This window comes from Podarcis gaigeae (assembly GCF_964106915.1).
Source record: "Podarcis gaigeae genome assembly, chromosome: 13".
NCBI classification, from domain to species: domain Eukaryota; kingdom Metazoa; phylum Chordata; class Lepidosauria; order Squamata; family Lacertidae; genus Podarcis; species Podarcis gaigeae.
The window spans coordinates 24529030-24545618 of record NC_139689.1 but is presented as its reverse complement, the minus strand read 5'-3'; the positions used below and the strand labels follow the sequence as shown (position 1 = coordinate 24545618).

Here is a 16589-nt window from a genome sequence, read left to right as displayed (position 1 = left end):
GTAGATTTGTAGCAAGCAAGGCAATAAACAGGGCTAAGCTGCACATTTACTGCATTTATTCAGATTGCCTGGTCTATCGTGATTTAGAATGAATGAGTTGTGTGCTTGCATATGCTGCTGAATCTCCTTTAACACTAGCAGTATAAACAAATCAGGAAAAGAGGGCATCAGTTTGCATGTTCTGATTTATACATTACATGTAGATGCAGATTTTGAAGCAATTGCTATATTTTAAAAAGAAATTCAACACAGCTCATCAAAGAACAGATTTCTGTGACCAGGAGACTTGTGTGACTGTCGGGCTGTTGTCCTGATGCTAATTGTTGCTGCAGTACTTAAGGTCTCTGTTCTCCCTTCTTAAGGTTATCTTTAAACCAGACATGGGTTAGAGGACCATTCATATAGGACTGTCCTTTCAAATGAAGCCCTGTCATCACTGCATTAGCTCTACAAGTATCTGTGGAGCATAGTGTTTACGTGGGACAAGCATAGTGTTTGCATGGGACACTCCTCTATCCTTTGGAGGCAGGTGCTGACTGCCACAGGGCCATTAACTGTAGAGCAAATTGTTGGCAGTTACTTATATCTCTGCAGAGCAGGAAAATGAAAGTAAATAATTACCTTAACAAAGGTCCGCCAGAAGCGGGAGCAAGGTACAGGAACTGACGAGCGAATCTCACCGTTTGCTACGACGGTAAGAAAAAATATTTCCAGAATTACATTTCATTCTTTTAGTAATTGGAATGTGTTTGTTTAATGATGAATTGGTGGTCAGGTGAAAGGAGAGAGGCTTTTCCCTTGCTTCCATTCAGGATATATATAGGATTAGTTTACCCTCGTGTTGAAACTCTTCAAGCCACGTTTGCAAATATACTTGTGGTAGTAAATTTCAGGGGCTTCTTTGCAAAATGTAAGTTTACAAATATAAATGTGTGTTTGTGTTTGTGTTTGTGTTTGTGTTTGTGTTTGTGTTTGTGTGTGTGTGTGTTTGAGAGAAAGAAGAATGAAGAATGAAGGCAGCATGCTCCTTTCTGCAAAGATCCTTCCTAGCCACACAAGCCTGAATACTGGTGGTTGCTTCTTTCATTTGTAATGGACATAAAATGGCTGCTTCTTTGCCACTCCCATTTGACACTGGCAAGTGATATTTATCTCTTGGCACACAGAGTTAGCTCTGCCATGGGATGTCTCAGACTTTTTTGTACCTGCAACTTTTAAAATTTAGTATTGTGGTTTAACAATATTGGAGCTGGGCGTTCGATTTCCTGAAATGCTGACGAGATGTGGGGGAAAGCATCATCCATCCACTTACGATAGAGACAGAGTAGATGGCTTTTGAATTCATTTTTTTTACAATATATGCAATACATTTCTTTTATCAGATCTAAACTGAAACAGGATAAGAACATAAAATGTATTATATAAAAACAAAAGTAAAATCCTATACATGCCTCATTTTCAGATAAGTGTGCCTATAGAATACAGCTTTAGTTGACACATGCATTCTGCTGGTGTGGTGAAATGCACAGCTATAATTCCCTTTGTTTTATTTAATATAATAATAAATTACAAATATACCTATTTGTGGAGAAGGAGTAGAAGAAAAGACATAAGGGGACACTGGAGTGAATGTATACTATTTAAGTAGCAATCTCCTTTTCAAGTTGCTTCCAACTCTAGAGGAAAGTGAAGAAGGACTTACCAGCACCATTGTCACTTTATTTGTGCTCAAAGCAATACACATCAAACGCATGACCAAAAAATCACTATCCATATTAACCCATAAAAGCAAGTGAGCCCAGGCCAGAGAGTCCGTATCATTGATTTCTGACAGAACTACCCAATTCACCTGACAGAATCATTGAGGCAGCCCCTCCCCCAGTATCCCTAGGGCTACTGTCTTCCTTGAGGAAAATCAGAAACTGGGATGCTCAGGCTAGGGAGCATGGCAAATCAGCTCCTGATAGGTGGCCTGAGAAAACTACTGGGACAGCCCCTCATTCACCTTCTCTGGGGCTATTAATGTCCCATCTGCCCTGAGAGATGGCAAGAAAGCTGAGGCCAGGAACAAATGCCATGAGTTGTCAGTCAACCTGAGAGGTCTCTGTCAGTAATTAATAAATGGTTACCAGTGGATCTTGCAATTTTATATTTTATTTCTTCCTTTCAACAGTTGTACAGGTATAGTCCTATACTTCAGATCTTTGATCCATGTCTTCTTCATCAACGACTGTTTGCATCTTGATCTTTCTTCAGATCTCCCATGTGCTAATTGCAGGTAAGCAAGCTACTTTTGTAAAGTTTACTGCAGTGAGCACCTCTGAGATAATACTTGTGGGCAAAGCACAGTACGAGTTGTTTAATGAAGGACAATCCACCATTTTCCGAGGGAATACATTCCACTGTTTAGAAACTCTTACTGTCTGAAAGTTCACCTGTATTCTGCAGAATAGAGTGGAACTATTGCTTTTCTTCATCATAACATTATACTTCAGTTGATACAGCTTTTTTTGCTACTGCATGACAATGTTGACTCATGTTCAGATTGTGGTCCACTAAAACCCCTAGATCCTTTTCACATGTACTATTGGCAAGCTGGTTTTACCTGCCTGAGTGCAGAACCTTACTTTTGTCCCTATTGAAATTCATTTTGTTAGTTTGGGCCTAGTTTTTCAATCCATTATGTTCAATTTAAGATTACCAGATGTCCCCGTTTTCCAGAGACAGTCCCCAGATTTGCAAATCAGTCCTCTGACAAAATAGTAGAAAGTTGAAAAGTGTCCCCAGATTCATTGAAAAAATCTGGTAACCTTAGGTCAACTTGAATCCCAATTCTGTCTTCAGTGGCATTATCTACCCCACCCAGTTTGGTGTCATCGGCAAATTGGACAAGCGTCCTCTCAATTCCTTCATCCAAGTCATTTCTAAATATATTAAAAAACAACAGACCCAGGATTGAACCCTAAGGCATCCTACTTGTCACTTTTTCCAGGACGATGAGGAATTATTAGAGAACACTCTTTGGGTTCAGTCCATCAACATGCTACAAATCCACCTAACAGTTACCTCATCCAACCCACATTTAATCAGCTTCCTCACAAGATTATCATTGTTGAAGTCTTGGCTAAAATCTAGGTACACTACATCCACAGCATTCCCCTGATCCACCAAGCTTGTAACTCTATCAGAAAAAAAGAAATGAAGCTTAGCATGACTTGTTTTTGAGAAACCCATGCTGGATCTTTTATTTCATCACCATGTTTTTAGGATGTGAAGATAGAGAGCATTCATATTTAGAGTAGGAGTTGCACAATCGGGGCCAAGGGATTGGATATGCTTAGCAGTAGGGGCTACCATGGTCCTAGCTATTGGTGATGGGTACCATATCCTTCCAGCCCCCAAAAAGAATTCCATGGAGGAATCACTGCCAGTAGTGGTCAGTTTAAGGTGATCTTTTGGTTTTCTTTATTCCCCAAAGGTCAATATGAAATCATTCCACCCCAAAAACCTATAGTTGGTTTCCTTGGAAAAGAAGTGCTCCTGCCATGTCAACTAACATCAAGGGTACCAGAAAGCACCAACATCCAGGTCCAGTGGATCTTGGATAAATCCTCAGAAAAAATTGACGTGAAATCCTACTATGGTCAAAACAGGCAAGAAACACAGGATAACAGATACCGAGATCGAGCTGAGCTTTCCCGTACTGATCTTAATAAAGGAAACATGTCTCTGATTCTGAAGAAAACCCATCTGTCTGACCAAGGAAACTACACCTGTATGCTCTTCCTTGGAGACTGGTATAATGAAGTGGTGGTTGAGTTGCTTTTGGCAGGTGAGTTTATTCTTATTATTCTTATTATTAGGGTTGCCAAACTTCTGGGGCTGACCTGGAGTATCTAGGTTTGCCTGCCCCATTCCAGGGTGCAGAAAGAGGACTTGAATCTTCAGGTAGGCAAGAGCACCTTTGGGGGAATACCATGTTTTTAGAAAACTCTGAGTCCAGCTTGCAAGCTTCAACTCTGAAGAAGCCAATTGCTATATTTTGCATATGGAGGGGGGTGTCTGCCAATTAACCTCCTTCTCCAGGGCTCTGTGATGGGAGAGAAATCAGAGGAAGAAAAGGAAATGGGCTGGGTTCTAGAGGAGGATGGGGTTAAGAGTATGCATGGACACTTGGCACAAGATGCATGGCTGCAGAAGCGAGAGGAGCACATGAAGAAAAGCAGCAGCAGCAGCCAAGCCTTGCTGCCCCCACTTCCTACACCTAACTCCTGAATGTTCTTCTTGAGCACCTCAGAGGACACAGGGACATCATCATGTGCTGTGGGCCATATTAAGCATACATTTTCAGAAATACAAGTTGTCAAACCTAAAACTGTAGAACCCAGGTCAGTAACTCATTCATTCAGACTTCTCCATCTCTTCGCAGCCATGAGCACTACTCACAGGACTAATCGTCCTGTAGCTCAACAATACAATACAATACAAAAAAAGGAATTTTGAATGATAGCTTGGCACAAAATGTGTACTGTAAGAACTGACTGTAATAAAGTATCATTCATGGTGTTTGGTCAGAGTGCAGAAACTCTAGATAGGTTCTATTATATTTGGAATGATGGAAAATTAATATGTGGTGTTCTTCTTTTGCAGCAAAAGGAGCAGAGCCCACCATTGCCTTGGTGGATTATAAAGGCTGGGGGATTAGCCTCACCTGCAGTTCCAACGGTTGGTACCCAAAGCCCAAGGCTTTCTGGCTGGTCAGTAAAGGGAAAGTCCGAAGTAAACAGTCAGACACTACAATCACAGAGACCAAGACAGGGAACTTCAGTATTTCCAGTTCCGTTACAACAGAATCAGGAGTTAACCATGAAGTCTCTTGCAAAATCATCAATGAACTGCTAGGGATGGAGAGTGAATCGAGAATCCTGATTTCTGGTGAGTAGGGGTGAAGCAAAAGTGCCAAGAGGTTAAATGCTTTCACTGTGTTTTCAGTACAAGTACTATATAGGAAGAGAGAGGTTTGGGAAATTAATTCAATTTTAATGCTTCTGAAGTATACAAGGTTCTTTGTTTGACTGGATTATCCAGATTATCCAGAACTGTAGTTCTGCTCAGCAGCATTTCATCAGTTATGTATAATCTGGGGTAATGATTAAAGTGTCTTCTGGTTCCCATATCCACTATTCAGCAGAGAGGCAGGCAGGTCACAGCTGAAGCACCCCTATTGCCACAACTTCAGCTCAATCCCTCCCAAAATGGGAAGTTGAGGAGAATTTGGGGCAATGAAGGTGAGTGGCAAAATCACACTCTGGTTAATTAGTTTTGCAACTTGAAACCGGTTAGGTTAGTTTTGCTGTAACTGATATTTTAATGTATGTTTCAGATGCCCTTTATTCTGCCACTTCTCCTTGGCTAGCACCCTTCCTAATCATTCTGTTGCTTTTCATCTGCCTTCTTGTTGGTGCTGGGTACAAAGTCAGACGTAAGTATTTAATCTCTTTTTCATAATCTCATTAAACTGTAGGTGTGAACTGTTACAGAAACTTTCTGTTTTTTGGTACCCATGTTTATAAAAATGAGTGGTGTGTTCTTGGATATAGAGAAAAAAATACATACCAGTTAAATCAATACGTATTTACTACAGCCAGTAATTGCTCCTTAAACTGCCTTAAATTGAGCATAGTTTAAAAGCTGCTTCAGGCAATCAGAGTCACTTCCCCAACAGATAGTTGGCAAATTTAATGTGGTTTTCATTTTAATGTGAATCTACCTGCTTTGGGCTTAGCAAACCAAGATGAAAATTTATTGAATTTTGTGATTCATTTTTTTCAACTAGAAATATATTAGGGGAAAGTGTACACAAAAAATGCATATATTAGTAAAAATAATGCATCATATTAAAGGAAATAGCCTTCAAAAATGTGTGTATTAGGAGAAATAAGGACTGTCAGATAAATAAATTGTCTGGTTTCTATAATTTTCTATACTTTGTTTCAGAGAGTTATCAGAAGTTATCTCAATGTGGTGAGTAACTGACAATGGCATATTTTATACATATCATTTATGTAAGGGACACAGAGTTAACTAGAATGTTATCAGGAGAGATATAAAGGATCATAATCAAATTCCCTGACACGTCTGTTTTTCTTTCCTTGGGTGAAAGCAAATTCCACCTCTACAGAGGATCAAGCCTTATTCAACTATGGCTAACCACGGAATATTCTGTCATTTAGCTTTTCTGGGATTTCATTTGCGTTTTTAAATATTTATTTGTTGATTTTAAATTGTATTCATATGTTCTGTGAATTAGTTATATTCACACTTTTGCTATCTGAACTTCTGATGAAGGGCAGTCAAGATACATTTTGAGTATCGAAGTTGTCTCTAATAATAATAATAATAATTTATTATTTGTACCCTGCCCATTTGGCTGGGTTTCCCCAGCCACTCTGGGCGGCTTCCACAGAGACCAAAAATACACTAAAATGTCATACATTAAAAACCTCCCTGAACAGGGCTGCCTTAAGATGTCTTCTGAATGTCAGGTAGTTGTTTATCGCTTTGACATCTGATGGGAGGGTGTTCCACAGGGCGGGCACCACTACCAGAAGGCCCTCTGCCTGGTTTCCTGTAGCTTTGCTTCTCGCAATGAGGGAACCGCCAGAAGACCCTATGCGCTGGACCTTAGCGTTCAGGCAGAACGATGGGGGTGGAGACGCTCCTTCAGGTATACTGGGCTAAAGCCATTTAGGGCATTAAAAGTCAACACCAGCACTTTGAATTGTGCTCGGAAACGTACTGGGAGCCAATGTAGGTCTTTCAAGACCAGTGTTATGTGGTCTTGGCAGCCGCCCCCAGTCACCAGTCTAGCTGCCGCATTCTGGATTAGTTGTAGTTTCCGGGTCACCTTCAATGGTAGCCCCACATACAGCGCATTGCAGTAGTCCAAGCGGGAGATAACTAGAGCATGCACCACTCTGGAGAGACAGTCCGCAGGCAGGTAGGGTCTCAGCCTGCATACCAGGTGGAGTTGGTAGACAACTGCCCTGGATACAGAATTGACCTGTGCCTCCATGGACAGCTGTGAGTCCAAAATGACTCCCAGGCTGCACACCTGGTCCTTCAGGGGCACAGTTACCCCATTCAGGACCAGGGAGTCCTCCATACCAGCTCGCCCCCTTTCCCCCAGAAACAGTACTTCTGTCTTGTCAGGATTCAACCTCAATCTATTAGCCGCCATCCATCCTCCAACCACCTCCAGGCACTCACACAGGACCTTCACCGCCTTCACTGGTTCTGATTTGAAAGAGAGGTAGAGCTGGGTATCATCTGCATATTGATGGACACCCAGTCCAAACCCCCTGATGATCTCTCCCAGTGGCTTCATATAGATGTTAAAAAGCATGGGGGAGAGGACGGAACCCTGAGGCACCCCACAAGTGAGGGCTTAGGGGTCTGAACACTCATCCCCCACTACCACTTTCTGAAAATGGCCCAAGAGAAAGGAGCGAAACCACTGAATAACAGTGCCCCCAGCTCCCAGCCTCTCTAGACGGTCCAGAAGGATGTTATGGTCTAAGTGACGGACAATTAAAATCATACCCTCCAACATTTCTCTGATGAAAATAGGGATGTTCCAATTCTTGATGATTTTACTATTTATATCCCAGACATCTGACTGGGTTGCCCTAGCCACTCAGCTTTCAACATATATAAAAACACAATAAAACTTTTTTTAAAAAAAAAAAAACCACCTTCCCTATACAGGATTGCCTTCAAACAGCTTGGGAGTCAGATAATTCCATACCCTCTAACATTTCTCCAATGAAAATAGGGACATCCTAAGGAAAAACAGGACATTCTGGGATCAAATCAGAAACCAGGACAGCTTCTCTAAATCAAGGACATCCCTAGAAAATAGGGACACTTGGAGGAACTGGTGGATGAAGTCATGCTCAGACATAGTATACCTGCTGAGATCAATAGGCTCAACTGAAATAAGATAATTTACTATAGTGAATCTACTTTGATTATGATTTGTTAGATATAACCAAGAAGTGGGGGAAACTATGAAGGCGTGGCGTAGCTAATTGGATTGGACCCCAATTAGCCGTAGCTTAATCGAACTGCAGCCCGGCACGCTTCCCTCTCGCTGCTTCGATCCTCCGATCGCCACAATTGCAGAGTAATAACACAGCGTGCTGTTGCTCCTCGGTGTTTAGAAGATCAAACACACTCAGTCATTAGTGTGTTTAAATCACAGTCTTTATTTAAGCGGTAAAACAATAAAAAGGCCTCTCTTGGTTTTCCCGGGACTCCAAGCGCTCATGGCTGCTTCCGTCCCACAAAGAAGCAGAGACAAAACAGGCAGTGGAATCAAGCCACTCCCTCTAGTCACGCCTCAGGAATGGAGAGACGTCACCCAGAACTCCTTAACCCTGTGAGTTCTGAAACCATCCACAGAAACCACAATGGCTATAATTAATTTCTAGTTGTTTTGGAGAGAAGCATTAAATGTATGCTTTCTGTTTCTGGAGATGACACCTACCTTAAATATTGCCACTGGAATCCCTGGTGACCTTAGTGGCTAGGAGTGCTTTGTATCACCTTGGGCAGGTGCTACAACTAAAATCATTCCTGAACTGTGATGGCTTGACTGCAAGAGTTCAATCACTGGAAATGCCAAGACCGTAGTAATTCAATCTATACAGGACTTCTCTTGTGGTTGATCTGGAAACTACAGTTATTGCAGAATGCTGCAGTACAGTCTGCACTGGCTGGAACTTTGTTACAGAGCCAAGTTTAAGGTACAGTATTACTATTAGTATATAGAGTCATTAACAATTTGGAACCACTTTACATGCCAATTTGAATGTTTCAGTCTGCACAACTTGCATTTTTGCAGACGCCACAAACTTCTTTATTTCAGCAACTCTCCCCAGATATATATATTTAGTTATCTATGCTCTGTTTCATTGATATTTATCTTCTGTATACTTTGTAATCAATCTTGCGGGTTTCAACTGAGTTTAGCTGTGTTTTACCAATAGTTTCAGTGTGTACATCACTTTAAAAGCTTTATGATTGTGGTCTACGAATCTTTCTAAATAGATACAGAGTGGCATATAATGTTCAGTAAATAAATGAATAATGTTGCAATGCATCTTGTTTTCTGCAGAAAAACAGATGACTGAAGCACAAGCTGGTAAATGCCTCTAAGAGAGATTCACTTCTTCTATAGTACTATTCCATAATTGTTTATATTTTTAGCATATGCCTCTACCCTAGCAGTATTGTTTTCAGGCTGACTAACAGTAACACTTTTTTAAAAGCCCAGTAAAGAGTAGCAGGAGAAAAATAGCAAAATTTTAACCACAATAAATGAGTAAACCACAGAATTTTTTTTTTTTTAAATGATCTCATTACCTGGCAAAACTTAATGAGCTGGAATAGCTATATGACTGGATGGTCATACAGTAGCCCTGGTGACTGAAGCTATTCAAAGCAGAGGTTGGGTTGAGCAAGGAAGGAATAATCCTGTCACATCCTCAAGATAACTTGTCAAGGTAATGCTTTATATACCATATCTTGTATTATTAATAGTAGTTGTGTTGGCAATAGTAACTAACAGGCAGAGTAGTAGAAGGGACTCTCCCCACATAAGATACCCCTTTAGCTATATTGGTGGAAGTAAATTCTTGATTAATCATACTTACATGGATGTATAGAGTGTGTATGACTAACATTTTGCTATCACTCTTTTCAGACCGAAATCATGTAACCGAAGCAATAGGTAAGATGAGATTGTTTCTCTTTTCTCAAGCTCCCTTTTATATATAGGCAGGATATCTTCTATACTTGCAAGATTTCAAAAGTCCAACTTTCTGCAGTATAGGTTCATGGATTCATCTCCTGTCTAGGCATTTCGTATTGCTATGACGTTTTACTCCTGGAACCATGTTCAAACTGACAACTGCAAGAGGCATTTCAAACTGAAGGCATTCCATAATGCTAACAGTTTGGAGGGTCTTCCAGATATATATAAAAAGGAAAAGATGAAATAGATCTATTAGCTAGAGAAGAGAAAACCAAGTAGAAGGAGATATGTAATCATGTTTATATGTTTGGGGAGGGGGTTAAAATAGGGAGAATAATATATGTATTCTTCTGATTTTAACATGTGACTTATAAAGTACCAGGAATTCAAGTGGTAAAGTAAAACATCGCGTGCAAGCCCTGCCACTGCCTATGTATGGTCACAACTCAAGCACTGAGTGTCTCAAGTAATTTTCATGGCAGATTTGCAAAAAGCCATCTTCTGCCTCCTGCTTTTTTCAGATCCACTGCTAGAGAGAACTCTCACGTGCAGAAGCTAAGTAAGTCAGGACGAGCCGTTTCCACCCCAGCAGGATTGCAGCCCAATCCCCCCACACACACTGCCTCTCCCCTCTGCCCCTGGCTACAGCTCTCCTGAGCTTGGCTGATGAGCTGGTCATCACTTTCCTCTCTCTCCCATGTGAGTCTCTGGGCAGACCCACAATATGCCTTTTGGAGCACATCCAATGGAGCACAGCCAGCGCTTCCAGGGTGAAGAACATCTGCCAAATGACAAGCAAAGAGGCCCAAGATTTTGTTTTGATTTTGGTTTGGGGTTTTTTTGTCTTCTGTGCTCAGTGTAAAACTTCTACTTTGCTTATTTCCCCTTTTCATCTTAAACCTCTTTTTTTTTAAGAAGAAGAAGAAGAATTGGATGAAATTGTCAGGCATGCCCCCCCCCCATTCAGTTGGGATGAATCCTTCCAAAATTAAAAAGAATACCTACTGCAAAGTTTCTGCAAGAGTAGACTTTGTGTTTGAGGTAGCTAACAAGAAGTCACATAAATTGCCTTGTTGTTTTACAGGCATATATGAAAACAGCATATATGAGAGAAGTACTTCTGGGAAAGAAATATTCCAAATTATGGACAAATAGGTGCAGGGTTGTTTTGTGCTGGGCACAAACCAAATTAAAAGGAATTTGCTCCCCTGTCTGTGGTTTTGAGAGCTAATTTTATTATGAAAATAGCACACATCATACAAGTATCCATAGGAAGGTAATCTGCCCAATTGCAGGAGGACAGAGGCTATAAAATTACGATGGATGGAGGATGGGCTGCTTCAGGCTAGTGTTCTGCTCAAATTGTACCAAGTATCCCAGGAACTGAATGAAAAGCTGGGTACATGCGTGCTAAGATATATTCTTTTTCATTTATTGTTGTAGAAACTGAGAAAAAAACAGGACAAGCAAGTGAGTATCCTTTGAATGAATAACTAGCCACAAAGTGCCTGTTGTCTTTGATAAACTGCAAGCTTCTTTCCTGCACTTATGGGAGCCATTCTTACCAGCTCCTTGATACACAACCAAAGGCCAGCAGCAGACTTGGGTTGGCGCTAAGAGAGTCCTTGGGGTTTTCTCTCTCTTCCAGATCTCCAGATAGGAATTTTGGAGGAAGGGTTGGATATACATTTCAAAATGAGTCTACGAGCTGAAAATAGAGAGAATGTACCTACTTTTATAACCTAAGAAAATCTTTAATTAAAATTATTTTCAAAATAGAAAATAAATATAATAAATTTTAATAATAAAAATTATTTTAAAAATAGAAAATGAAATAAACAAATCCATGTTCCTAGTAGAATAAAGAGCATGGGGAACAAGCTCACCTATTGACTGCTAAATCAATAACTTTACTGGATGTTGTGCTGATGAATCATTCATTGTTCTTGAGGCAGTGAAATAACTCATTATCATAAAAGTTTATATGTGATAACAACAGTTTGCAATATATACATTGGAGGGACATGGCTGCAGTGGGGAAGGAGGAGATGAACACCCAGGAGTGGTGAGCACGAGGGGTGGATGCCTGGCAATGGCAAGGAATCAGGGGGTCATGGGGAACAGCATTGTGGGTTTTGCATCTAGCATGCACTGAAAGCAATGTATGACCTATATGGATTTTCAGTTCACTTCTTCTTGTTTCATTCACTTCTTGTTTATTTTCTTAACTCTTCATTGTATTAATTCAAGTCATTCTTTTATAGGTGTTTTGGAACTAGAACACCGTGTTGGTGAGACAAAATTTGATGTATGGATTTGGAGTCAGGGATTAGGGATTGAATTAATAGGGAAGGAGTAGGACGGTGACATCCATTTTGGTAGGAGAAAGTACTGTATTTTGCCAGTCTGGCAGAATCCGAGACCTGGGAGAAGAAAGGATTGAAGAAGACTGGAAGAAATTTAAGATTTATTTACAAAAATATTGTAATTTGGTTGAATGTTAAGAAGGATGCTTGATCATAAATAATTGGCCACCACTAAATTAGACTGGAATTTGATGATAAGTGAGATTAAGGAAAACATAAACCTTTTAGAGAATTGCTAGATTATATTTAAATGAGTGGATATAAGATTGTAAACAAGATGATAATTTGCTTGAAAAAACTTTTTAACGATGTAAGTGGGAGCAGGAGACGTGAGGAAGTCCAAAGAAGTTATGAAAATTTGTTATGATATAAGTAATGTTGTTTATTACCTGTGCATTTCTTTTATATAAAAACCTTAATAAATATTTATATATATATAAAAAGAAAGTACTGTATTTTGCAATTTGGAACAGAATTATTTTTTGCTAACATTTATTTCATGTATAGTTAGTACTATATAGAATTCCAAATATATAATAATATTATGAGTTTACACAGCAATATATTTTTCTTAGGTTGGATCCAGATTAAGTTAGTTGCACTTAGTCCACCTTTAAATCAATGGAACAAATAGGTCACCATGACTAATTGCTTACTTTAATTTCAATAGGACCTAAGTGTGACCAAGATCACATCTGCACCATACATTTAAAGCAATATTATACCACTTTATCAGTATTGGCTTTCCCCAAAGCATCTTGGAACCATTATTTGTTAAGGGTGCTGGGAGTTGTGAGGAAACACACACAACCACTTTTCCTTTAAAGCCCCAAATGGCCTCGGTCCTGTATACCTGAAGGAGCATCTCCACCCCCATCGTTCAGCCCGGACACTGAGGTCCAGCACCGAGGGCCTTCTGGCGGTTCCCTCACTGTGAGAAGCCAAGTTACAGGGAACCAGGCAGAGGGACTTCTCGGTAATGGGGCCCGACCTGTGGAACGACCTCCCATCAGATGTCAAGGAAATAAGCAGCTATCCTATTTTTAAAAGACATCTGAAGGCAGCCCTGTTTAGGGAAGTTTTAAATGTTTAATGCTGTATTGTTTTTAACACTTGATTGGGAGCTGTCCAGAGTGGCTGGGGAAACTCAGCCAGATGGGCGGTGGGCGGGGTATAAATTATTATTATTATTATTATTATTATTATTATTATTATTATTATTATTATTATTCCCCTCACAGAGCTGCACTTTCCAGAGGATTGATGCTTAAACCACCGTGGGAATTGTAGTTCTATAAGGCATCTCCTAACAGCTCTCAGGATCCTTAACTGCAGTTTCTAGGATGCTTTAGGGGTATTCATGGAATAATAATGCTATAAATATAAGTTGAGAATGTGGACTAAGTTTGTCATGATGCACAACGCCATATATTTTGACAATGATATCACTAATTGGAATATTATTTCACTTCAGGTCAACTCTCCAATGAGCTGGGTAAGGCAGATGGCTTTTGATGAGGCAATGATTGTTCTGTACTGAAGTATTGTTTTCTAGTATGTTAATTGGGTCTAAATCACTTTATTCAATTCTGAAAAATTCTGGGTTGTTCACTTGTTTCATAGATGTTTCTCTGTTCTTTATGATTGATAAATTTTCTCTTCTGCTTCTAGCGGTTAGAAGAGTTCAGCAACACGCAGGTAAGGAAACTGTCATGATTAGGCTTAATGCATGGATGTGCATACATGACTCAAATGTCATCACTCAGTGACTTTTCACTTGTGGTCCTTTTTCATATGAAAACATCACAACAGCAATGGATTAATTCAATTTGTGCTTTCATAGTTTTAATTAAGTCTGAGGCAATCAGAATTCAACAGCAGGGAGTCTAAAACTGTCCTATCCTTGCTCCAGTTGTATGAAAGTGCAGAGCTGACATGCACACAGACCAGAGAGGAACTGAGCTAACAGATTTCTTTAGGACTGTACTTTGCATGTGGCTGTCTGTATAGAAAAGTTAGCACTTGAGCTCTTTCTCATGTGTATTATTATTAATCTCAAAAGAGCCCAGGGCAGAAAACAGATACACAATGTAAAATTAAAAACAAAACAAAAACATTCTGAAACAGGGGAAGGGGTGATGAGGACACCTCTACAGCCATGTCTTCTTATTGAGTTCCTACACAAGTGTGTTGGCATTTCTATATAGACAAACAAATGAAGTTTCTGTATCCAAGTTGTGCAGTAACTATGATTGGTCAGCTATGAAATAAAATGTGTTTTCTACAGCAGATTGAAACATCTACTGCTCCAGAACTAAAAATTGTTTCCTTTCTCCCTGTAATTGCTTCCCTTACAGTTGCTGTCACTTTGGATTCATATTCTAAACATCCAGAAATCAGCATCAGTAAGAATAAAAAAAGAGCCAGCCTTCAAACTCTCTCCCCAGAGAAAGAAGAAACTGCTATGGGAACTCGGATTTTTGTGGGGAAAGAAGGATATGCTGCTGGGAAACACTACTGGGAGGTGGCAGTAGGAGAGAAGTTGGACTGGGAGCTGGGGGTGCTGACTCAGGCTGAAAGGGACAAATTCCGAAAGAAAAAGGTTGCTAAGTCCTTTGGGGAAGGCTGCTGGGCTCTCAAAAGCAGCCAAGGAAAATTCTTTTCCAGTCCATGTGAGAAAGAGATTGAAAAGAATCAAAATGTGTCTTATTCAGTGATTGGTTTGTTACTGGATCAAGAAAAATGGGAAATCTCATTTTATAACTCCAGAGATGCCTATTTCCTTATAAATTCTATCCCCATTAAATCCAGGGACAAATTGTACCCATTTTTAGATTGTGGCAGTGCTTCAGAAAACAGTGGTCCAAAGCCATCAGACAAAAGCAATGCTTCAGAAAACAGTGGTCCAAAGCCATCAGACAAAAGCAATGCTTCAGAAAACAGTGGTCCAAAGCCATCAGAGAAAAGCAATGCTTCAGAAAACAGTGGTCCAAAGCCATCAGACAAAAGCAATGCTTCAGAAAACAGTGGTCCAAAGCCATCAGACAAAAGCAATGCTTCAGAAAACAGTGGTCCAAAGCCATAAGAGAAAAGCAATGCTTCAGAAAACAGTGGTCCAAAGCCATCAGAGAAAAGCAATGCTTCAGAAAACAGTGGTCGCAAGTCATTAAAGAAAAGAGTTTCAAACTAGGCAAAGAAGAGAAAAGAAGAGTTCTAAGGGAAGAACTGTTAGCATGAAATGCCCAGGCTTCACAAGGAGGGTAGAATAATGGAGACAGTACTAGCACGATTCAACTGATGGATATTTTGCTTTGCTTTTGCCATTTCTTTTTCTTTTATTTGTTTTTAAAAACCACTGCTATGGGTGTACATTTACGGCACCAACTCAAACACCATAACGTATATTTTCCTTCATCTTTGTGTATGAGCCTTTGTCATATTTGTAATTAAAAAATTTAAAAAATACTAAAAACGGAGTTTGTTGGGAGTTGAATGCTAATAGTGAGGTCCTCACACACACCCCACAAGTGAAAGCCTTTATGTAGTAGAGTTCATGTGCAAAGCAGGCGGCAGAGTAGAGACTGAAATGGGACGATCTGTGTTTAAGGAAGAGTTGAGATAAGTAAGAAAGAAGGTGAAAGGGAACAGAGAGTGAATGTGAAAAGGGGGAAACAAAAGGGATTGCAAAAAAGGAGGGAATGGGAGACATGGAAAATGGGTTAAAGGTTAAAGCAGGAGTATGCAACTGTCTGAAGAAGAGGAGGGGATGATGTCTTCATAACGGGCAGAAGGTAAAAAGAGTGTTATGAGGTATATGACTGAACAAACATGCTTGTCCACCACACACAGCAACTCAATGCACAGGTCTATGAGGATTAGTACCTTTTGTGTGGAGTCAATATGTGACTAGAATTATCATTTTAACAAAAACAAAAAGAACTTGTCACAGTAGGAAGTAGGGAAATATTGGTTTATTACATGGAAATGAAAAGAGACAATGCAGATTGATGCTGCTTCATACAGCAAGTAAAGACACCTTAATCCTAAAGAGCAAAGAGAGTCCCTAACTAGACACTGGGTGTAGTTGTGTGCTGCAGACTCCCACTAAATGAAAAGGGAGGGGTATTCCTGATCCAGAAGCAAGCAGAACACAATGTGAGGGATTTGAGATCTGCGCCTTTTGAAAAAGTTAAGTTTTCCCTTCAAGGCAAAAGTGTCTCTCACTCATTCCTTGGTTTGTGTTCAAGTAAAGCATGTGATTCATAAATTCACTTTTGAAACAGAATTTCATTTTCTGTCTGAAGTCTGGTTCCTGCATATAGGAAAGTGACAATTAAACTTTCTTGTAAATACTGTACAAGGATTTGTACGCTGATCTTTACTGCTACTGTTAAGGGTCAGGTATT

The 16589-nt window shown here is 39.9% G+C and overlaps 1 protein-coding gene across 4 annotated transcripts; it reads left to right on the top strand.

Annotated features, from left to right (window-relative positions):
* The first annotated feature begins 506 nt into the window (after positions 1-506).
* Positions 507-16292, top strand: LOC310829597 (butyrophilin subfamily 3 member A3-like). 4 transcript variants are annotated; one of them, XM_083708296.1, is made up of 11 exons: positions 507-694; positions 2182-2278; positions 3479-3832; positions 4651-4935; positions 5384-5482; positions 5998-6024; positions 9179-9205; positions 9767-9793; positions 11261-11287; positions 12082-12195; positions 14541-14671. In XM_083708296.1, exons 2-10 carry the CDS (start codon positions 2212-2214, stop codon positions 12174-12176), a joined length of 1008 nt encoding a protein of 335 aa, XP_083564422.1. In that variant the 5' UTR covers positions 507-694; positions 2182-2211; the 3' UTR covers positions 12177-12195; positions 14541-14671. The 4 variants fall into 4 exon arrangements, with proteins under 4 accessions (XP_083564422.1, XP_083564423.1, XP_083564424.1 ...); XM_083708297.1 differs by lacking the exon at positions 12082-12195 and having other exon boundaries at positions 513-694; positions 11261-11291; positions 14496-16292; XM_083708298.1 differs by lacking the exons at positions 11261-11287; positions 12082-12195 and having other exon boundaries at positions 513-694; positions 14471-14671.
* Positions 16293-16589: the final 297 nt, after the last annotated feature.